At 41.7% G+C, this 25012-nt stretch overlaps 1 protein-coding gene across 1 annotated transcript; it reads right to left on the reverse strand.

The window, feature by feature from the left end:
• Nucleotides 1-20296, reverse strand: LOC115821719 (protein NLRC3-like). The gene is made up of 10 exons (XM_030785521.1): nucleotides 20196-20296; nucleotides 18652-20103; nucleotides 18130-18600; nucleotides 17146-17319; nucleotides 12251-12424; nucleotides 10732-11033; nucleotides 9869-10068; nucleotides 8486-8560; nucleotides 7939-8181; nucleotides 1-543 (listed from the first exon to the last, which is right to left on the reverse strand). Exons 1-10 carry the CDS (start codon nucleotides 20294-20296, stop codon nucleotides 1-3), a joined length of 3735 nt encoding a protein of 1244 aa, XP_030641381.1.
• Between the last annotated feature and the right edge of the window lie 4716 nt (nucleotides 20297-25012).

Genomic DNA, 25012 nt, shown 5'->3' on the forward strand with positions numbered 1-25012 from the left:
TTATTTTATCTGACACAGAGACACTGAGGAGTCATATTCATAAACAGCAAACCCAGCATAGAGGGATTCAGTGAATGTGCAGTGGAATGTGTGTAAGTGTGTGAGTGTGTGTGTGTCAGAGGAGACGCTGTAGAAGGACACAGTTCCAGACGACCAGTCCAGATACACTCCTACTCTGCGTGTGTGTGAGGGGTCGCGAGGTATGACAGTTTCCTGTTTATTGTGACGGGCAAAGTAACTGTTACTATAGCACCACAGACTCCAGGACTTTTCATTGTTTCCAAACCTAAAGTCATCACTCTCTCTCGTTCCTTTCCTCCTGATTCCTTTATATGTCACTGATATAACAACATTATCTCCACTCCACTCAGTCTCCCAGTAACAGCGTCTAATCAGACTCTTTCTACACATGACCTGAGACCAGACATCAAATCTTTCTGGATGATCAGGATACGACTGATTCTGTCTCACACCTGTCACCTTTCTGTTCCCCTCAGACAGAGAGAGTTTTGTGTTTACTGTGTTTGGGTCCAGTGTGAGATCACAGGCATCTACAGAGAAGAAGAGAAATTAGAGGAGAAAACATATCACACACTCTCAACTCTGTGTGTGTGTGTGTGTGTGTGTACTTACACTCTGTTAGTTCTTGTCGTTTTCTAATCCAATGAACACTGAAACACAGAAAACACAGAACAGATAATGAATGACACACACACACACACACAAGTTCTCTCTCTCTCTCTCTCTCTCTCTCTCTCTCATACACACGCACAAACACACACAAGTTCTCTTTCTCTCTCTCTCTCACACACATACACACACACACAAGTTCTTTTTCTCTCTCTCAAACACACACAAACACAAAAACTTTTTCTCCCTCTCTGACACACACTCAAACACACACAAGTTCTCTCTCTCTCTCTCTTTCTCTCGCTCACACACAGACACATACACACAAACACACAAATTCTCTCTCTCACACACATGCACATACACACAAGTTCTTCTTCTCTCTCTCACACACACAAGTTCTCTTCCATTCTCACTCTCTCTCTCACACACACACAAGCTCTCTCTCTCACACACACACACATACACACAATCACATACAAATTCTTTCTCTCTCTCTTACACATACACACACACACACACACACACAAATACACAAGTCCTCTCTCTCTCTCACACACATACACAAAAACCCACACATACAAGTTCTCTTTCTGTCTCCGACACACACATACACACAAACACGCAGAAGTTCTCTCTCTCACACACACACACACGCCCATGCATACACACAAACACACACACATACATACAAACCCACACAAGTTTTCTTTTTCTCAAACACACACACAAACACACAAGTTCTCTCTCTCTCACACACACAAACACACGCAAGTTCTCATTAAGCGCTTTCGCGTCATAGGAACTTTTTCATAGTTATTAGAATTGTTGGAGGAAGTTCCCCCTTTTTCAAGTGTTCACACCATAGGAACTGAGAACAATCATAGTTCTCAGTTAACCATTTTAAGTAAGTGTACATTGATTGCAACTGCCATTTTTAAAAACCTGTGTAAAATAAAAAGTCTTAAAACCTCTTAAATTTAGATTTGTGATATTCAAAAAATGTCTTAAAATGTGTGGAATTGTAGGAGGGGAGACATTAAATTTGATCTGGTGCAGAATGAATGAGCGTGTCTATTTTGTGTTCAGTTTTTATGTTTTATTTTACCGGTATTTTATATCCCACAACAATGACCATTCCTGCAGTGTCCAATACCTGTCTGTCTGCAGGTTAAACAGGTCAAATGAAATAAACAGGGAAAAGGAAAAAGCCAAAAACAGGACACTGTGAGTGAGCAGTGCAGGGTCAGTCATGGGGAAATGCACATTCAGTGAGAAGAGGTTGGAAGACGCCAAATATCGTGGCTGAAACCATCCAGAGATTCGTATGAGGCGCAATGTGAACTTTATCACAAAACATTCAATCGAGTGGTTCACGGTTACTGCGATGGTGAATGCAGGGGGACGTTGTTTTCCACTGGACTGGGTCTATCACCATGCAGTTTCATTTTCCTTAATGAGAAGACTGTTAAGTTTTCCACTGGACTGGGTCTATCACCATACAGTTTCATTTTCCTTAATGAGAAGACTGTTAAGTTTTCCACTGGACTGGGTCTATCACCATACAGTTTCATTTTCCTTAATGAGAAGATTATCTGTTATCTAATGTGCACCAAATATTTTTGTCATTCAAATTCAATAAAACTCAATAACTGTGTGTATTCTGTAGTCTAGTTTGTTCAATAAAACTCAATAACTGTGTGTATTCTGTAGTCTAGTTTGTTCAATAAAACTCAATAACTGTGTGTATTCTGTAGTCTAGTTTGTTCAGTAAAACTCAGTAACTGTGTGTATTCTGTAGTCTAGTTTTTTAGATCTAATTTGCCGCAGTAATTGTATTATTTTTTCCTTTTAGAGGTATTAAAGAGGTCTTAAAAGTCATTAGATTTGTACTTTAAAATGTGCAGATACTCTGGTTAGCCGTGTAAACTAGAGCCCAACCGATATATCGGCGTGCCGATAATACTGGCCGATATGAGCTACTTGCTGATATCGGTATCGGCATTTATAACAGCCGATAAATGACAATTAAAAAAGAAACGGAGAGACAGAAGACGATATGAATGTTGTCATTGCGTAGTTTGTCCTCTAGAGGGCACACTGCAACTCCACTGTTGGCAAAACACATGTGAACACAACAAATGATAACAATCAGCTGACTGAAGCAGAGTCGAGCAGAGTAGCCCACAACAGAGATCATCTGTGTTCATTACTCAAATAATAATAAACATCCACCATCACTTGTCCTCTTAGCCCAAATAAGCTTGACGACATTCATGTCAGCCATGCCTGGTTTTGCTGCAGCAATGTGAAAGCCCGTACTGTCAGTCGAACATCAAAATTACATTAAATATTAGAGTATTTGAGTGGTGCAGGCTAAGCTGTTGACAAACTTGGTTTATTTATTAAACAGTACAGCAGTTCTAGCGAGCAAACAAAATGGTCCTATCATTTCTCCCTCGTCACTTCTAAAAATTTTCTGGCAACATCACTTACAGCAGTTTATAACGCTACCCATTGCTAAATGAGGTTACCCACAAAGTCAGCTAATGCGTTGTTTATTAGTGGAAGACCGCTAACGTTAATACGTGGTTAACTATAGTGTTCATCTTATTCTCCCTAAATGAAGCAATGGTAAATATATCTGTGATTCGTATGTCTGTCGGTGCATTGGAAATTATTAAACCAGAGGGGACACGTAAATTAACGTGAGCTGAACAAGCATCTAACATGGCTTGGTATCTAGCTTCTCTTTCAAATGTGTAGCATGAAATCCCAGAGTCACAAATCCTTGTAGCAGACAGTCTTGTAATAGCAGATGCATTCAACAGCAGAGTTTACTCTAGGTCACTATCAGTTTACTGCATAGTCTAAGATGGCATGTTTTAGACAGTGCCAAATGGTGGTTGATAAATGGCTTCTCGTAGCTTGCACCTTTGTACAAAGTACTATTTATGGCACCAAAACAAGTTTATTTTAAACTGCATTACGTCTCATTATTTTGGTGAGGACTCTTAAATAACTACACATAGGCTGTGTCCGAAATGGCATACTACCGTACTACATACTACATACTAGCCTAGTATACACTGCATACTGCGCACTACTCCACACACTAGTATACACTATGGTACACAATTATGACAACTTTCGTGTAGTGTACTGCACGTTTGCTATCGGTTGGGCTATCTGTTCTGTTAAAATCGAACAACACACGACAACCACAAATATGTATCAAAAGTAGCCCTATAAGAAAGCGTATGAAGATTTATTACACCGAAATATGCAGCTGATACATTTATATTCGGAACTGCAGCTGCAGTTGTAGTTGAAGCTGGTTCGGTCGCTGTCCGCCATGTTTTTAACATTTTTTGACAGTTGGAAATCACCGCGTTGCTTCATGGGATGCAGTAGTCGGCGAAGTGAGCTCGGGATGTATACTAGAAATTTTCGCCAATGTAGTACATCATCCGGGTAACTGTCGTATACTGCAAAATTTTTATTTTTCACGTACTGCATACTACATACTACTTTTACGTCGTAATTAGTATGCGAGTAGTATGTAGTATGCCATTTCGGACACAGCCTTAATAAATGTTGGGGTAAATCTTTGTTTATGTTATGGCTTTCTGAAAAAATATCAGCCGATATATCATTATTGTTTTTTTTAAATCCTCAAATATCGAAACTGTTATCTGTCTTAAAAGCCCTGTATCTAGTGTAAACAACAGCTCTTTGCGTGACGTAGCCATACCACTGTCGGCCGGCTTATGTTGCCTCAGCAATCCTACTGGCAGCACGAATGAAAACAGAAAAAAGGCCCTGTAGATCCAGGGTGGGTAGTTCCTCTCGATGAGTCCCTAGAACTGTTTGGTCCAAAAGCACCTTTTGTCTCTCATACACACACACACAAATTCTCTTTCACTCTCTCACACAAAAACATACACAAGTTCTCTTTCTCTCTCACATACACAAGTTCTCTTTCTCTTTTTATCACAAAGACACACATAAGTTCTCTTTCTCTCTTTCATGAGCCCCTTTCACACATGCACTGCAACCCAAATATAATCTAGACTCCAACCAGAGCGGCTGTATGTGTGAACACAAATGTCCAAATCAGCCGGAGAATGCTCAGTGAGTGAGTGGGCGTGTTGATGTCGTTTCTAACATGTGACTGGTGTGAAACCAGAAGAATACAGACATCCGAGGGTGAAGAAGGGTCGTTTACATGAAGACACCAACGAAAACATCTAACAGGAGAGACGACAAGATTCGGGAACTTCTGTCAGTGAGGGCCGATGCCGAAATCGTCAGACAAAAGTCGGTAATCTCACCCGCCTTTTTTGATATGTTTGAAAACAAAACACTGTGATTTTCACAGAGTACTTTTTGCATCATGCCCTGTCTCCTGCAGGCTCTACCCAGGTACCCCCTCCCCTAAACCAACCAGAGAATTTCCAGTAGAGAACACGTCTGACACTGACAGTCTCCTGTTGTGTGTCACATGTGTGAAAGGGCTTCTGACAAAATGTGAACCTGATTATGCAGACATGGTCCATAGTGCATATGTGAAAATGGCCATACACACAAACATGTTGAAGTTCTCTCTCTCCCTCTGTCTTACTCTCTCTCACACACACACACAGACAAGTTCTCTTTCTCTCTGTTTCTTTCTCTCTCTCTCTCTCATACACACAAACATAATATCTCTCTCACCTAAACACAGCCACACACAGTAACTGTACGTTCACACTGAGAGCGGTGAGAGCGTCAAGAGTCGCCCAAACCTCCCTGCCAACGACGCTGTTGAACACTGTGGACGCTCTGCCGTTGATGAAATAGGCGGGTACAAGCTCCTTCGGAAAGCTTGGTTATGCAAACGTTTTTAAAGGGGCTATAAAGCAAACAAACAGGTCGAGCGGTATCTTTGTGCTGACTGACCACCAGTAGGCTATAAGTTAACCTTATGAGATATTTTAAATGTGAAGGTGCGAAATCGACCGATGACAGAAATAAATAAACAATGCTAATTACATATTTCGTAACAAAATTAACTAATGAAAAACACTACTTAAAAGCTTTTTGTTGTTGTGTGTCTTTTGTGTTAATGATAGGCTAGGTCAAATTCCAGCATGGAGTTTATAGGACACGTTTACTAGCCTTGGTCTTTAATTAACCCTAACGTTTGTGCATAACCTACATTACAGTACAACATGGGGAAACCCGCCACCGATATAATCAGTTTCTCCTCCATTTTGCTTAGGACCAAAAGTTTTGTGGGAACAATAGTTTATACTGTCGTGTTCTCTACAATTCTCTAGAGCGGAGCACTTCCAAGTTTCTATTGGTTGCCGCCCAACCGCGTCATATCTCATTACCATAAAGTTAACCGAACTTCAATTGTATTTTGACGCCCAAACCACCCTCGCCGCGACGCCCTTTGCCGCGACACTCTTCGCCGCTTAAAGACGCTGGCTCTCATTGAAAATGAATGACTTCCGGTCACTTTGACGCTCTCGCCGCGCTCAGTGTGAACGTACAGTAATATATGTGTGTGTATGGGTGTGAGTGTAGGAGAGAGAGAGAGACAGTGTGTTTGCATGTGAAGGAGAGATAGAAAGACTCAGTGTGTCTATGTTTATGTGTGGGTGTGTGAGAGAGAGAGAGTGTGTGTGTTTGAGAGTGTGCAAATGAGAGGGACAGAGGAAGAGAGATAATGATTGTCACGCACACACACACACATCCAAATAAACACTCACTCTCTTGTTCTCATTTACATGAGAAAGAACACACACTCTGGCCCTGTTTACACCTTGCACTAATTTTGGTGATCTGATCACAAGTGGACAGCACTAAAGTACAGGGCCTCTCTCTGTCACACACACACACACACACACACACACACACACAATCTCTCTTCTGCACAGAAAAACATACATACATTCCCTCTATCAACACAAACACAAACACAAACACACATACTCTCTCTCTCTCTCTCTCTCTCTCTCTCTCTCTCTCAGAAACACACACATACAAATCAGTTACCTCTCTCACACAGACACCAAAACACACACACACAAACACACACACACACTGACACACACATAGACATGTTTGTATACATATCTAAGCAAGGAATTCCCACTGAGTCCCAGTTTCCTGTAACTAAAGAATACTAACCTATCCCTATAACCCTCACCCTGACCCTCACCTTAACTCTAACCAAAGAAATACTCTGACACTGGTTTACCAATCACAACAATAAACTCTAGAAAAACATAGTTTACTTAGTGAGGAACAGCATTTTTCTGAGCCCCGCATCGTGAGTGAGTCTGTCACAAGCTAGCTTTGCCTCACAACCACACACACATGCACGCACGCACACACGCACATGCACGCGCACACACACACGCACAGTACACACTTTTTCTCATACATACACAAATTCAAATAAACTCCCTCCCTCTCTCAAACAAAAATACATCTCTCTCTCTCACACACAAACACAGTCAAATACAAACCCCACTCTCTCCTACAGACACATATGAACACAGAGATAATCACTCTTTCACACACATTTAATCTCTTTCTCATAAAGATATGTACAATGAAACACACATTCACATCCTCATATGTAAACACACACACACATACATGTTCCCTCTCTTTTACACACAGAAAAACTCTCTCTCTCTCTCTCACACACACACACACACAGTCCTGTTCTACTTACTTGAGTCTGTCCAGGTGACATTGTGAATCCCTCTTTCTGTTAGAGAGCAGCCTCATTCCTTCGCGATTGTAGCTCAGAGCCAGTTCTCTCAGGTGTGAGGGGTTTGAACTCACAGCTGAAACCAGAGAAGAACAACCCTCCTCTGTCTCTAAACAACCAGACAACCTACAGAGAGAAAGAGAGAGAGAGAGAGAGAGAGAGAGAGTCAGTATGTGTGTGTGAGTGTAGGAGGCAGAGAAAGAGAGAGGCAGAGAGACAGTGTGTGTATGTGCGTGAGTGTGGTTGGGGGGGGGGGGAGCGAGAGAGAGAGAGACTCAGTGTCAGTGGTAAGATACAGTTGTAATGAGATGGAGATTGTGTATGAGTGTTTCATTGTAATCCCTGATGCCCTGAGAGTGGTGGCAGAGATAAAGTTTGTATGTGTGTGTGAGTGTAGGAGGGGGAGAGAGACAGTGTGTCTGAGTTGTAACTGAAGTCAGAAGTGTACAGGGTGAACAGGAGGGGAGAGAGGACGGCTCCCTGGGGGGCCCTGTGCTGCTTAACACTGTCTCTGACACACAGCTCCCCAGTCTCACGTACTTTGGTCTGTTTGTCAGATAGTCCATTGTCCAGGTCACAAGCAGAGCATCAACCCGCATGCTCCTGAGCTTGTCTCCCAGCAATACAGGCTGAATTGTGTTGAATGCACTGGAGAAGTCAAAGAACATGACTCTCACAGTGCTCCCAGCCTTGTCCAGATGAGAGCGGGCTCGGTGCAGCAGGTATATGATGGCATCCTCCACTCCGACATGTTCCTGGTAAGCAAACTGCAGGGGGGCCTAGTGCTGGTCTGACCAGGGGTTTAAGGTGGGAGAGGACCAGCCTCTCCAGGGTCTTCATCACGTGTGATGTTTACGCCACTGGCCTGTAATCATTTAAGACCTTGGGGTGCCCCTTCTTGGTCACAGGGACCAGGCATGATGTTTTCCAGAGTGTAGGGACCCTTCCTAGTCCCAGGCTCAAATTAAAGATGTTTTGGAAGACACCACAGAGCTGTTCGGCACATCCCTTGAGCACTTCTATGCTCATGCCGTCGGGGCCTGCAGCTTTGCCTGAGTGGAGTCTTTCCAGTTGTCTTCTCACCTGGTCAGTTGTGATGGCTGGGGGGAGTGGTGAGGGGGGAGGAGCAGGAGGGACCTGAGAAGGGCTGGAGGGTGGCTGCATGGTGATTTGGGAGGTGTGAATAGGCGCTTTTGGACCGCACAGTTCTAGGGTCTAATTCGATAGGAACTACCCCCTGTGGAGCTTCCCCTAGAACTACATTCGTTCTAGGGCCTTTTTTCTGTTTGCATTCGCACCGCCAGTAGGAACGCTGAAGTGACGTAAGCCGGCAGACGGTGCAGCAGCTAAGAGCTGTTGTTTACGTCTAACCATGGATAGCTGCACATTTTTAAGTACAAATTTAATGACTTTTAAGACATTTTAAATACCTCCAAAAGGGAAAAAAATGCCATTACTGTGGTAAAAGAAATCGACAAACAAGACTACAGTATACACAATTAACCAGTTTTATTGAATTTGAATGACAAAAATATTGAGTGCACATTAGACATATAACTGCATTCTCATTAACGAAAATAAAACTGTATGGCGACAGTACCTGTCCAATGGAAAAAAAATGTCCCCCTGGATTTATGCATTTACCACCGCAATAGCAGTGAATGACTCGGTGGACATAGTAGTTTTCGGGTGCTAGCATAGCGCTTGTGCCTGACGCTTGCTCGTAGCATCGCGTTTTGTTTTTTGTTTTTTGTTTTTTTTTCCTTTTTCCCTGCCGCAGCCCTCAAATCGTAAGCCGGATAAACACATTCTTATTTTAGTTTAAAATTCGGATCACAGCCACACAAGCGGACACACAAGCACCTACCGAAGCGGAATGTACGCTACCTCTTCAATGTAAAAATATACATTGGACGTTGCAAAATGGTCATTGTTGGGAGATATAAAATACCGGTAAAATAAAACATAAAAACCACGTCTCCCCTCCTACAATTCCAGACATTTTTAGACACGATATCAAAAACTAAATGTAATACGGTCCAAGACTTTATATTTCGTACGGATCTTTAAAAATGGCGGTTGCAATCATCGTATACCTGCGTCTGGACCAATGGCTGTATACCTACGTCACAAGGTTCCTATTGCGCTGTGAAAGTACCTACCCTGAAGTAGGAGCTAAAAAAGCCCCTCAAAACGGAGTTCTTAGAACTATAATCGTTCTAAGTTCCTGCGGTGCGAACACACGAAAAAGGGGGTACTTTCTCCAACAGTTCTAAGAACTATGGAAAAGTTCCTCCGGTGCGAAAGCGCCTAATGGTCAAGGGGCTGGGGGGTGAGTGGACAAGGGCTCCAGTGTCAAACCTGTTGAAAAACAGGTTTAACTCATTGGCCCTGGCCATGCTGCCCTCTCTCATACGGCTGCTGGTCTGACTGTAGCCGGTGATTCTCCTCATTACCATTTCACACTTCCCTTGTGTTATTTTGTTGCAGCCTGTACTCCATCCTCCTCCTGTAGGTGTCCTTGCCCTCCTTGATCTTAGCACTCAGTGCTTTCTGGACTCTCTTAATCTCCTCCTTGTCCCCAGCTCTGAAGGCCCTTTTTTTGTCATTAAGGAGGGCCTTTATGTCTCTGGTGATCCAGGGTTTGTTATTTGGGAAACACTGTACTGTGCGGGTGGGGTTGACATTGTCCACACAGACGTTAATGTAATCCGTAATACATTGTGTTAACCCCTCTATGTCCTCACCATGCGGCTTGGTCAGAACCTCCCAGTCCGTAGCCTCAAAACAGCCCCTCAGAGCCTAAACTGCATCCTGCCACCATCTCCTGGCTGTATTGGTGGTTGCAGGTTGCCGCTGGACTAAGGGCTTATACTGGGGTGAGAGGTGGACCAGGTTGTGATCCGATCTGCCAAGTAGGGGGAGGGCTGTAGAGCTATATGCGTCTTTAATGTTAGCATACTGTAAATCTAAGGTTTTGTTGTCTTTGGTTGGACAGCCAACAAACTGGGTGAAGTTTGTCATAATAGAGGAGAGAGTCATGTGGTTGAAGTCCCCAGAAATCGTGATGAAAGCGCTGGGGTGCTGTGACTGAAGCTCCGCTGTGACAGAGAGTGTGACGTCACCCGCTGTGTTCGCGTCAGTGGATGACGGAACATAAACAGCGATTGTTATAACTTGTGAGAATTCCCTCCGCAAATAATGGGGACGTAGACTCACCGCTAAAAGTTCAATGTCCGGGCTGCAGACTTTATCCTTGACAGTAATGTGCCCTGGATAACATCATCTGTTGGTAACGAGAACAGTGAGCCCCCCTCCTTTCCTCTTACCACTCTTCTTTCGGTCTCTGTCTGCCCGTATCGTCTCGAAGCCGGTGACGGTAGAGTTGTAGTCAGGAATGTCTTCGTGGAGCCATATCTCCGTAAAACACATGATACTGCTCTCCCGAAATTCCCTCTGACTCCTCACCAGTGCCGTTAATTCGTCCGTCTTATTTGCCAGCGATCTCACGTTTCCCATAATGATGGAAGTGAGATACAGCTTGCATCTCCACTTCTTCATTCGCAGCTTTAATTCTGCTCTGCAGCCACGGTACTTCCTCAGTATTTCTTCTGGAACATGTTGTTTGCATCTCTCAGGGGAAAACCCTGTTCGCCATGATAGTAATTCCTCCCGACTGTAAACAAAGGGAGCCTGCACCCCCCCTATTTTCAGTTACATATTGTTTGGGCAAAAAAGTGTTCCGATGAGCAGGAGCATCTGAAAAACCTTCAATAAAGTGAGCGGAGTGCATTCTTTAAAAGACTAAAGCGCCTATGAAAAACGTGAAAAAGTACTAAAGCTAGGGTAAATAGACAAAACGTTACAAACAGGATGGAACGGTTGCTACTGGCTGCCACCTTGGATAGCACCGGAAGTGAAAAATATCAAGATAAAGAGAAAAATATCAATATAAAGTTATCAAGAGAGTTTGCGTCCCTAATTTCTAATGAGATGGAGAGTGTGTATGAGTGTTTCAGTGTAATCCCTGATGCCCTGAGAGTGGTGATACTGATTAACTGCTGATTTAAACACAAGACCAGCACAGGAAACAAATTCATCCTCATGGCTATGACTGTTAACCAACCACCATCTAATCACAAGATTAGGACAGAGACAACATCACAGAGAGAGAGAGAGAGAGAGAGAGAGAGAGAGAGATTTGAGTTTGGGATGTGAACCTGAAGGTTTTAAACATATGAAACTGCTCCTGATCTGGTCTGTCTAGTTGTTAGAGCAGCAAAGAGGATATGTGACCTGTTTCAATCTTTTTGTCCTTTCACCAGGAAGAATGAGATGTGATTAACTGTGTGGGTTGTCACAGCCTGCAGCTCATTTTGGACTTTTGTCTTGAGATGTCTTGTGCCCCTGTTCCGTGTGTTTGGTTACACTCTGTTTGGCTCCAGTTCTATTATGCAGTATAAATACTCAACACAATAAATGACTGTTCAGACTGAAGACAACACTTATTACTGTCTGTGTAACTGTGTTACTCTTACAAATACATGGAACGAAAGACTATCCATAACTACAGAGTTAAAATCATATTGTTTTTTTTGTTTTTTTTAAATGTCTGATAGCATCATAGCAACACAAACACTTCATCTGAGAAATAAATGTAACAGTTATGTAAACAACAGCAATGTCATATTTGGGACAGTCAGTTTTCACTTTGCGATAGTTGAGACAAAGTTTCAGGACAGTTCTAAGATGCTTCTGAAAAAAGTTAGTCTGGATCTCTGCTTAAAACATCTGCTCAGACGAAACATATTATCGATATTGCATTTCCAATGACTGACTAATACTGACCTTAGTATCTCCAGTTTACAGTGTGGATTCTTCAGTCCCACACAGAGAAATTTCACTCCTGAATCCTGAAGGTCATTGTTACTCAGGTCCAGTTCTCTCAGGGGACAGTTTACTGACTGTAGAACTGAGGCTACAGCTTCACAGGACTGTTCAGTGAGTTTACAACCAGCAAGTCTGGAGAAAGAGAGAGAAAGAGAGTGAGAGACAAACAGACAGAAAGAGATGACAGACACAGATATAATTATATATTCAGTCATATTCACGTATCCAAATATATTCAACTAGGTGACAGTAGTCAACCAAAGTGCCAATAACACGACTAGTTTTAAAATAATCTCCATCAGATCCAAGATCCAAACTGGTTCCAGTCAAATCGTTTGTTAACGTTCAAATTTATCTTTAAGTGAAGTATAAGGCAAATGACTAGAGATCAACATTCGTGCCCAACATAATAACCTGTCCCCTCACTTTTTCTCTCTATATACTGTCTTCCTCCGTATACCGCTAAACCCCTGAATTACACTATTAAGTCTCCACTTTCTCAACGCCGTACTTCCCTATTTTACAAACAAGTTCAGTTGTTCATTTATTAAAAAACCTTTACTGAGTTAATGACCAATATGAACACAGCAAACTACAGAATCTGCAGGTGAACGGTAGATTTCAGTCAGAGATTTCTCCGGTCTTCGACTGAAAGTAGAAACGCTGTGTCTGGAGAGAGAATCCCCTCACATGCTATGGCTAATGTGTCAGAGGCTAATTACAAAACCGTTTTAACACACATCTGCAGAAGAGATAAGGTGAATATAAAAATGCATTTTATGTTGCTTGAGGGAACAAGACTTACTCTGAGAGTTAACGAACAGTTAATGAGATGCTGCTGTCATTTCTAACAAACTGGACTCATTCCCGTCCTCCAGTTTTTACCTCAGAGAACTCGCTCGGTCTTTTACGCTTCTGTCCCTGCATTTCGCGGGCTTGAGAAATGAGTCTCTCGCTTTTCTGTCAGGTTTGGAATAATAATCTCCTCACATGCTACAGCTAACGTGTCAGAGACTAAATACAAAACCGTTTGAGCTTAAATAAAGACGGATAGTCGAAATATTTGTCTCATTATCCCTTCATTCAAATACACAGAAAAGATACGTACATTGTGTTTAAGGACAGAGAAAGTGGACAGTGCTGTTGTAATTTCAACCTTTTCAGTGCCGTTTACATCTACTCTGTGTCAGATCTGAAAAGAAAGTCCCCGCACATGCTATAGCTAACATGTGTCTCAGACAAATTAGAAAACCGTTTGAACACAAATCTAAACGGATAATTTAAATATTTCGACAATTACTAACGCATTAAATTTCACAAAACGCAAATTTACACTGTGATTTAACGTATGGAGGACGAAGAAAGTGGAGTGGATTACAGTTATTTAAAATCTTATCTGAGACTGACTGTTACTTCTACTTTTACCCACTTGGCTGCTTTGGCGGACTTCAGAAATTAGTATCTCGAATTGCTATTGGCTGTTAGGTTGCCAAGCGATGACAGCCTAGAATCATCTTTTTTGCTTATTTGATAGATAGCTAGATAGATACTTTATTTGTCCCCCTAGGAAAACTGGTTTACAGCACAATCACAAGGCATTTCATCACAACATCACAGAGTCACCAATAGACCAACAGACATACTCATACACACATACACTCACACATACCTATACACATACTCATACTTTGCACCTTGCAGTAGATTAGGCTGACTAGACCAGCTGGACATCCTGCTTATTATTATACGCATTACCTGTTTAAAAGCTTAATGGCTTGTGGAACAAATGAAAATTTGGATCTATTTTTAGCGAATAGAGGGGTACAATGTCGTTACCTAGATGGCAACAATTTAAACGAAGATGCAAGGGTGTGTCTGTTGTCACCCATGATGTTGTTTTCCTTATTCATCATCCTGTCTCTGTAAATGCATTCTATACATTTAATCCCTAAAAATTTACTGGCCGTTGTTACCATTTTTCTGTCTTTTTCTGGGCCTCAGTAGCATTGCCAAACTAGCAGATGATGCAGAAGGTTAAAACACTTTCAATAAAAGCACAGTAAAACATTTGAAGCATTTTGTTGTGGACATTAAAGGATAACAATTTCTTTAAAAAGTACATTCTTTGTTGTGTCTTAGTGTTTATGAAGTCAGTCCACAGGTCCCATTTAAGCTTATGGTCAAGCACAATGCCAAGGTACTTGTTATTTGTTATAAGTTGTATTGGCTCCCCATTAATAAAGGTAGGGTTAGAGGATTGCAGCGTTCTAAGATCAGTGGACATTTCCTTTGTTTTGGTGGAGTTCAGGAGAAGGTTTGACTTCTCACACCAGTTTAGGAAGTAGTCAAGAACTGGCCCATGCTCCTCCTCCCCATCATACAGGAGGTTCACCAAGGCAGTATCATCTGTGTACTTAATAAAGTGTTTATTAGGGAAGGTGCTAGTGCAAGAGTTGGTATATAAAATAAACAGTAAAGGTGATAAAACACACCCCTGGGTGGAGCCTGTACAAGTGGTCATTTGGTCAGAGAGTGACGTACCTGCTCTGACCTGCTGGATTCTACAGCTAAGAAAATCAACAATCCATGAAGTCAAGCCAGCTTCAAGTGAAAATGTAGCCAATATATCTGTTAAAATACTGGGTTGAATAGTATTAAAAGCAGATGAGAAGTCTACAGATAAAATCATGAGTCTTTGGTTTTTCAAGGTGAGTGTGCAATAAGTGCAACAGAGTCAGAATTGCACCCCCTAGAGGCTTGGCAAGCAAACTGCAGAGGGTCCATGAGGTGCTGTGTTTGTGATACAATGTATCTCTACACTAGACGCTCAAAGTACTTCACGACCAGCGATGTCAATGCTATTGGTTTAAAGTCATTAGGCTGTATGGGACTGGCATTTTTGGCACGGGTACAATTGTAGATGTTTTCCATAGGGTAGAGACCTTGAGAAGATTAAGAGAGGACCTAAAAATGTCAGTAAACACAGGTGCTAGTTGTACAGCACAGTGCTTTAGAACACTTCCACAAAAATTCTCCAGACCTGGGCTTTTTCATGTGTTACAGCCTCTAAAAAGCTTACAGACTTCTGATTCCTTGATGGTAAGGTTAGGTTGGGGGGGGGGGGGGGTGCATCACAGTGGCGTGTTCAGCTACTCTCAAAGTGACAAAAAAAGGTGTTGAGCTGGTTTATCATCTCCAGTCCCTCACTACCATCTAAGACGAGTGTTGGCTTTCCCCTGGCCTTGTAGGGAACATTGGTCATGGTTTTAATTCCCTGCCATGTCTGTCTGGGATCTCCGGATGCCAGAGTGGCCTCTATCTTCTGTTTGTAGCTGTACTTGTCCAGCTGTATTTGTCTTTTAATCTGTCTCTGGTTGTCCCTTCCAGCTGTTTCATCCTGGTTTCTGTAGGCTTTTTTCTTCTGAATGATTAGTTTCTTTATTTGTTGGACACCCAAGGCATATCATTAGGGTAGGTTTTATAGGTCTTAGTAGGTATCACAGAGTCTACACAGAAACTGATGTGATCAGACATTGCTACAACCTGATCATTAATATCAGGGCTATTAAAGACCTCCCATAATGTGCAGTTAGAACATTCCTGTAGAGCCATTATGCTGTCATTGTTCCATACTTTGACAGGCCTTTTTTGAGGCTTCTCCCTCTCTAGTAGCCTCTGATAGACAGGGCTGAGATAGACTACACTGTGGTCAGATGCCCCTAGTGGTGGGAACAATTATTTAAATCTCCAAGAATTTAAACTTGGGTGCATCAGGTGAAAGTGGCTTGAGTTTCTGTGAGATATTAAATATCATCTCTAATGCCTTATTAAAATTTGCCTTTGGGTGTATATATACCAAGGTGAGGAAAATTCGGAGAAACTCCCTGGGCAGATAGAAAGGTCATAGAGAGAGACACACAGCAGCTGGATGTCAGGAGTACACAGGTGCTCTCTCACCACAACTGCCTGAGACCACTCGTCTCTGATGAGGAGACAAACGCCACCACGAGTCTTCCTGGTGATATTCGGGTCTCGGTTGGTCCTAAATGCCGATAAACCTGAAGGCTCCACCTCACTGGACACAATGTTACTATCCAGCCAAGTCTCAGTTATTGCCAAGACACAGGCGCTCTGATACTCGTGCAGGTAGCGGGTACTGACTGCCAACTCGTCTGTCTTTGCTCTTAGGGACTGTGTGTTGATGAGCAGGATAGAAGGCAGAGGGAGTTTGTTTTTCAACCCTCTCAGTCGGTGACGAATACCACCCTTACATCCATGTTTTCACTTCGTCTGTGTAGTACCTCTCTTAGGATTTGTTCTAAGACAGTGTGGTATCGAGTCTACAACGACTGAATAGTCCGGAGATATGTGATTGTGAAACGACAGTAAGAATTATCTGCTGTATCGGATCTCACAGGCTGCGTCACCAGTAACATAACCATGGTTGCGTCCTTGGGTAAGATATGAGTTTAAAATCACTGTAAACAATCCAATCACACACCATAACGCAAAACCTATAGGTGAAACTTCAGTGCAGGCAAGGTGTGAAGTAAGGAGAATAAACAACAAGATAAAAACATACAAATGCCAAGTGTGAAACACAGCAAGGCAGCCATAGTACAGCACCCCACAAGTCACCATGGCTGGGATTTGCAGAAGTCTGTTCTGAGATCATTCTTTCACTGATATAGTTACGGTTCGGTCATTCAAGACACACAAGAAAAGGCATGAAAACTGATAAGTTTAAGTGAATTACTTCAGCTAGAGATCTAACACACAGGTAAATCCAGTGTAAGGAAATGACACAAAACATTTTATTAAAAATATCTTTTCAGGTCCTAACTAAAACTGACCTCAGTATCTCCAATTTACAGTGTGAATTCTTCAATCCAGCACAGACCAACTTCACTCCTGAATCCTGAAGGTCATTGTTACTCAGGTCCAGTTCTCTCAGGGGACAGTTTACTGACTGTAGAACTGAGGCTACAGCTTCACAGGACTGTTCAGTGAGTCTACAACCAGCAAGTCTGGACAGAGAGAGAGAGAGAGAGAGAGAGAGTTACAGTCACAAGAGCTTGAATGTATTTAAATTTTCCTATGTTAATCTTCAGGTACAGACTATGATTTTGATCTTGTTCACAAAGTCAAAACCTGCCTGTCGACTACAAACTGTTCTAAGGCTGATAAAAATGTCTTTGTCAACACTGAATTGAAACATTCACTATGAAAACCACTTTTTTACAGCCTGTTTTGACAAACGAAGTTCCTTTACTATTTCCAAATGTGTAATCAATATAAATATGTGTAGAACTGTAAAGGTTTTAAATAAATGTAAATGTGTAAAGATGTAATGATTTTAATTTAATGTAAATATTTCCTTGTAAATAGGCTTCCAAACATTTTCTGGGCCATGAACAAGGCCTGGTTCTGAAATCCGGCCCACTTGAGTGTGTAGTTGAAAAGCCCTGGCCTATGTACTGTGGTATCAGACTTGTTGAAACTGAGGAGACTAAAAATAATGTTAAAAACAGAGATAATAATGTATAACACACAGTCTGCATATTATATATGCGCAGATGTGTTACTGACCATCATCCATATACTGCACTGCCATTTACATAAGTTTGCCTGCATGAATCGATTCTCTCTTGTAATGTTTATGGGATATAATATTTCATGAATAATCTAATAATTTCAAAAATGAAACAATCCGAGAATATTTTCAAAAACAGCCACCTGTACCTTGGAACACAGCATAGATCAGCCACACTTCATTTTCATTTTAAATAATACAACTATTAGTGCTACTTTACAAATGTCTGAAACTAAAAACTCACAGAGCTTTTCTGCAGCACCTCACAGCTGGGACCAGTCTCCTATGACCCTCATCTGATGTGTTGTATTTTTTCAGGTCAAACTCATCCAGCACCTCCTCTGACATCAGAAACATGTAGGCCAGTGCTGTGCAGTGTGCAAGTGAGAGTTTAGTTCTGTAATTTTCAGACTTGATGAAAGCTTGAATTTCTTCGTGGAGAGAGCCATCATTCATTTCAGTCAGGCAGTGCAGTAAATTGATCCATCTCTCAGGCAGGACACCATCTTTATTTAACTTCTTGATGTAATGGCTGACTTCCCTGATGCTCTTCTGGTTGTTCTGTGTGTGTGTCAGCAGGCCTTGTAGGAGTTTCTGGTTGGACTCCAATGAGATGCCATGAAGGAAGCGGACAAACAGATCGAGACGTCCATCCTTACTCTCCAAAGATTTATCCACAGCTTTCTTCAGCAACTTATCCAAGGGAACATTGTTTGTCTTGCCTCTAAACAGAAAAAAGTTCAGCACCTTCATGAATATGTTGTATGATGCATTGATCTCTCTAGGCATAAAATACTCCAGTGCCTCCATGTTCTTGTTCACATAGCAGTAAAACACATAGAGAGCAGCAAAGAACTCTTGAACACTCATATGCACAAAGCAGTAGACTTTCTTCTGACGAAACACAGATTCCTCCTTAAAGATCTCAGTACAAATCCCAGAGTACACTGTGGCCTCACTCACATCAATGTCACATTCTCTCAGATCCTCCTCATAAAACATGATATTGCCCCTCAGCAACTGATTAAAAGCCAGTTTAGCAAGTTTCAGAAAGATCTTCTTGCTTGATTCCAAAACATTCTTTGAGTCTGTCCCAACTTTGTCCTCATATTTCTGCTGTTTCATTTTAGTCTGAATGAGCAGGAAGTGTGTGTACATCTCAGTCAGAGTTTTAGGGATCTCTTCAACATTGTCTTGACACAGCATTTCCTGAAGCACAGTGGCTGAAATCCAACAGAACACTGGGATGTGACACATGATGTGGAGACTCACTGATGTCTTGATGTGTGAGATGATTCTGTTGGCTTGACTCTCATCACTGACTCTTTTTCTGAAGTATTCCTCTTTCTGTGAATCACTGAATCCTTGGATTTCTGTCACACGACTGATGAACTGAGAGGGGATCTGACTGGCTGCTGCTGGTCTGGAGGTTATCCAGATGAGTGCAGAGGGAAGAAGATTTCCTTGAATGAGGTTTGTTATCAGTATATTCACTGATGATGTTTTGGTCACCTCAAACAGCCTCTCAGAACAATTCAACTGAAGTCGACTCTCGTCTAAACCATCAAAGATGAACAGCATTTTACAGTCATTATATTTCTTTGGATCCAAGTCTTTCAGCTCTGGGTGAAACTCTAGCAGGAGTCCATGAAGACTGAACTGATCATCTTTAACCAAGTTCAGTTCTCGGAAAGGAAGAACCAAAATGAAATCGATGTTCTGATTGGTCCTTCCTTCGGCCCAGTCCAGAATGAACTTCTGCACAGAGACTGTTTTTCCAATTCCAGCAATGCCCTTAGTGAGTACAGTTCTGATTTCTGGCTTTTGTCTGTCCCCTCCAGGTTCCTCACTAGATAAGGCTTTTTTCTGCTCTTTAGTTTGGTTGGTTGACAAGGGTTTGAAGATGTCATTGCAGCTGATTGGTTTGTCTTGAGAATCCCGTGTCCTAGATGCTGTTTCAATCTGTAAAACCTCATGTTTTTTATTCACTCCTTCACTCTCTCCCTCTGTGATGTAGAGCTCTGTGTAAATGCTGTTGAGGAGGGTTTGGTTTTCTTTCAGTGCAACACCTTCATATAAGCACTCATACTTATTTTTCAGGGCGGTTTTATGACCCTCAGTAATTCTCACCAGGACATCATCTGACTCAGACATGGACGTGTTATCTTGAACGTTTTGGAAACACTTAGACTGATCCTCACTTAGATCTGTCTCCACACTGTACAGAGAGAGAGAGAGAAAGAAAAAGAGAAAGAGAGCGAGAGAGATGGTTAAAAAAAATCTCTCAGAACCTGCTGTCACAGGCCACACCTGGACTGATCCTGGATCAGACCTGAGTTTCCATATTTGACAGATATTTTCATACGGAGACATATGACTCCATCAAGGCTGACAGGCTGAACCCTTCTCATCAGCCTTGTAATTGAGTTTAGGGCTCATATACCGTTGAGATGATAGTGATGAAGTGTAACAATAATGATTGACAGCTGGTGAAGAATTCCCACTACACAGTGTTTAATCATTCAGAGAGAGGAGTTGATTGAACAGAGGGGAATGGTAGGGTTTCACTAATGGAAACCAAACAGGACAAACAAACTGTATGTACATATCTCTGTTTTCATTTCTGACTAATATCAGACAATATAACATTTATAAAGGAAAGTAATGAATAGTAATGAATAATAATTAATGGACTATTAATAATGGATAAATGTGAGTGGTTATGAATAGTTGGGCTAATCAGACAGGACTCCCTCCCTTTGACTTTCTTTAAACATTACTATTGTACTGTCACTTTACACTCTGTCTGTTTTTACACTGATACATTTAAATTAAACTGTGTTGTGTTTGATGATGGATGATGAAGTACTCTTGTCACTGACACAGAATTTAAGACAGAAAATGAACTTTTGATCAGTGTTAATACCAATTAAAACACTACACCATCCAAATAATTGTTATTTAATTCTTTCTCCACAGTTTTGATGGTTGTCCTTGCAGTGTGAACTGTGTCCTTGTTGGATGAGGATTTGAATGGTGTGTACTGAGTTTGTACTGAGGTCTGGGAGAATTGAGCAGGTAAGGCAGTGTATAATATACAGCACATCATTTCATCATATCAATATTTAGTTTCATAACAGCCAAGAACTACAACATATGAACAGCATTTTGTTTGTGGTTTAGTTCATTCTCTTTGATTAAAAATATCTGAATGTAAATATCCTGTAACCTGTGTGATCTCTCTTTAGCTGTGTTTATACATACTGACATTATCAGTATGAATATATTATACACAGTGTTAATATCAATTTATGTTATACGTATAGTTAAAACAGTATAAATACAGTCACTCACTGTGACTCAGAGGGGACTGGTTCTCTGCTGAAGGTTGGAGGTTGAGGCAGGGATCTGTCACTCTTCATCGACACACAGCTGGGTACTGGAGATCCTGGTCTCTGTGTCCTGTAGTCAACAGGATCCTCCTCCTCACACTGTCCAGACTGACTCATTCTACAGACAGTGTTCTTCTCCTCTCTGTCCCCACAGTCAATCATTTTAGTTTCCTCCATTCTCACAATGTCCTGTGAGATTTGATCAGACAGTGCAACCGTTCTGGTCCTGTGGACAGACACACACACACACACACACACACACACACACACACACACACACACACAATTTACAATTACAATTTCAATTTAGTTATTTGGCAGACGCTTTTTACCAAAGCGACTTACAATCAGTGCATCAGTCAGAGTCAGATTTCTACTACCTTGTGAGCAGAGATCATAATAAGACCGAGCGTAAAATTGCCCCTTCGTATTGCGCCCCTGGAATACTTTGACAAACGCAGATACAAGACAAAGGGTTTTTTTTTTTTTTTTTTTTTTTAGGAAAGGGAGGTTAGGCATTGGGGGACAGGTGGGTTCTAAAGAGGTGGGTTTTCAGTTTCCTGCGGAAGATGGTAAAAGATTCCGCAGTCTTGACTGCATGGGGGAGGTCATTCCACCACCTCTGGGTAATGGCGGAGAAGAGGCGTGGTCGGGAGGAGCGGTTGCCGGGTTCCCGAAGTGAGGGGACCGTCAGTTGTCCAGACGTCATGGAGCGGAGGGTCCTAGTTGGGGTGTATGGAGTTATAAGAGCCTGAAGGTATGATGGGGCAGAGCCTCTAGTGGCCTGGTAGGCCAGCACCAGTGTCTTGAACTGGATGCGGGCTGCTACCGGAAGCCAGTGGAGTGCAGTAAGCAGTGGAGTGACATGAGAGTGCTTAGGGAGGTTGAAGACCAGGCGTGCAGCGGCGTTCTGCACAAGCTGGAGCGGCCTGATGGTGCAGGTCGGTAAGCCAGCCAGTAGCACGTTGCAGTAGTCCAGGCGGGAGATGACAAGCGCTTGGACCAGGAGCTGGGTCGCCTGTTGTGTTACACACACACACACACACTCAAAAGTAGGAGTGTGTATGGAGAGCAAAGATACAGTGCGTGGTGGCCATGTTGATTTGTTTGTTTCTGTTCAGATTCATTCCTATCTGTCTTAAAAACTGAACATCCCAATAAACTCCTCATCTGTCAGACATAATAGTTACTCTCTTTATGTTACTGGCAGAGAGAGAGAGAGAGAGAGAGAGAGCGTGTGTTTAATTAACAATATATAATTTAATAATTATAAAATTTTCCAGAGGGTTTTCCATGGTTAGATCACTTCATTTAATCATATCAATGTTTGGTTTCATAACAGCCAAGAACTACAACATATGAACACCATGTCGTTTGTGTTTTAGTTTCACTCTCTTTGATTAAAAATATCTGAATGTAAATATCCTCTGTAACCTGTGTGATCTCTCTTTATCTCTGTTTATACACACTGACATTATCAGTATGAATATATTATACAAGGGGTTAATATCAATTTATGTTATACGTATAGTTAAAACAGTATAAATACAGTCACTCACTGTGACTCAGAGGGGACTGGTTCTCTGCTGAAGGTTGGAGGTTGAGGCAGGGATCTGTCACTCTTCATAGACACACAGCTGGGTACTGGAGATCCTGGTCTCTGTGTCCTGTAGTCAACAGGATCCTCCTCCTCACACTGTCCAGACTGACTCATTCTACAGACAGTGTTCTTCTCCTCTCTGTCCCCACAGTCAATCCTTTTAGTTTCCTCCATTCTCACAATGTCCAGTGAGTCTTGTTCAGACAGTGCAACTGTTCTGGTCCTGTGGACAGACACACACACACACACACACACACACAGAGTCAAAAATAGGAGTGTGTATGGAGATCAAAGATACAGTGCGTGGTGGCCATGTTGATTTGTTTGTTTCTGTTCAGATTCATTCCTGTCTGTCTTAAAAACTGAACATCCCAATAAACTCCTCATCTGTCAGACATAATAGTTACTCTCTTTATGTTACTGACAGAGAGAGAGAGAGAGAGAGAGAGAGAGAGAGAGAGAGAGAGTGTGTTTAATTAACAATATATAATTTAATAAAACAGAAGACTGTGAATAGCTGCCCTCTGCAGGTCACAGTCAGTCCCGCACCTTAAATAGACAAAACACAAACTACTGCAGTTGTCACACATGGTATGGCACAGTTTCTGTGTCTTCATCCACACAGATATATATCTCCATATTCGACATACTGACATTAATATATGACTCATAATATGTTACACTGCCTCCATATACAACACACCGACTTTAATACTGACATAATATTAATATATTTAGATTATATTGTGAAAATCATAGCAGTAGGACTGTGTTTTTCCCTCTTCATTTAATTAATCTTACACCATAAGCACATTCAACATCACACAACGCCTCGATAAACCTGGCAGGTTAAACTGCATTTACAGAGGGTTTTCCATGGTTAGACCACTTCATTTAACCATATCAATGTTTGGTTTCATAACAGCCAAGAACTACAACATATGAACAGCATTTTGTTTGTGGTTTAGTTTCATTCTCTTTGATTAAAAATATCTGAATGTAAATATCCTCTGTAACCTGTATGATCTCTCTTTAGCTGTGTTATACACACTGACATTATCAGTATGAATATATTATAAATGGGGTTAATATCAGTTTATGTTATACGTATAGTTAAAACAGTATAAATGCAGTCACTTACTGTGACTGAGAGGGGACTGGTTCTCTGCTGAAGGTTGGAGGTTGAGGCAGGGATCTGTCACTCTTCATAGACACACAGCTGGGTACTGGAGATCCTGGTCTCTGTGTCCTGTAGTCAACAGGATCCTCCTCCTCACACTGTCCAGACTGACTCATTCTACAGACAGTGTTCTTCTCCTCTCTGTCCCCACAGTCAATCCTTTTAGTTTCCTCCATTCTCACAATGTCCACTGAGACTTGTTCAGACAGTGCAACTGTTCTGGTCCTGTGGACAGACACACGCACACACACACACACACACACACACACACACACACACACAGAGTCAAAAATAGGAGTGTGTATGGAGATCAAATATACAGTGTGTGGTGGCCATGTTGATTTGTTTGTTTCTGTTCAGATTCATTCCTATCTGTCTTAAAAACTGAACATCCCAATAAACTCCTCATCTGTCAGACATAATAGTTACTCTCTTTATGTTACTGACAGAGAGAGAGAGAGAGAGAGAGAGAGAGAGAGAGAGTGTGTGTTTAATTAACAATATATAATTTAATAAAACAGAAGACTGTGAATAGCTGCCCTCTGCAGGTCACAGTCAGTCCCGCACCTTAAATAGACAAAACACAAACTACTGCAGTTTCTGTGTCTTCATCCACACAGATATATATCTCCATATTCGACATACTGACATTAATATATGACTCATAATATGTTACACTGCCTCCATATACAACACACCGACTTTAATACTGATATAATATTAATATATTTAGATTATATTGTGAAAATCATAGCAGTAGGACTGTGTTTTTCCCTCTTCATTTAATTAATCTTACACCATAAGCACATTCAACATCACACGACGCCTCGATAAACCTGGCAGGTTAAACTGCATTTACAGAGGGTTTTCCATGGTTAGATTTCATTATCGTAAACTCAAGATATAATAATCAGCGGTAATTCACACTTTCGTAAAAATCAACCTCAATTTATGG

The sequence above is a fragment of the Chanos chanos genome, chromosome 9, assembly GCF_902362185.1.
Source record: "Chanos chanos chromosome 9, fChaCha1.1, whole genome shotgun sequence".
Taxonomy (NCBI): domain Eukaryota; kingdom Metazoa; phylum Chordata; class Actinopteri; order Gonorynchiformes; family Chanidae; genus Chanos; species Chanos chanos.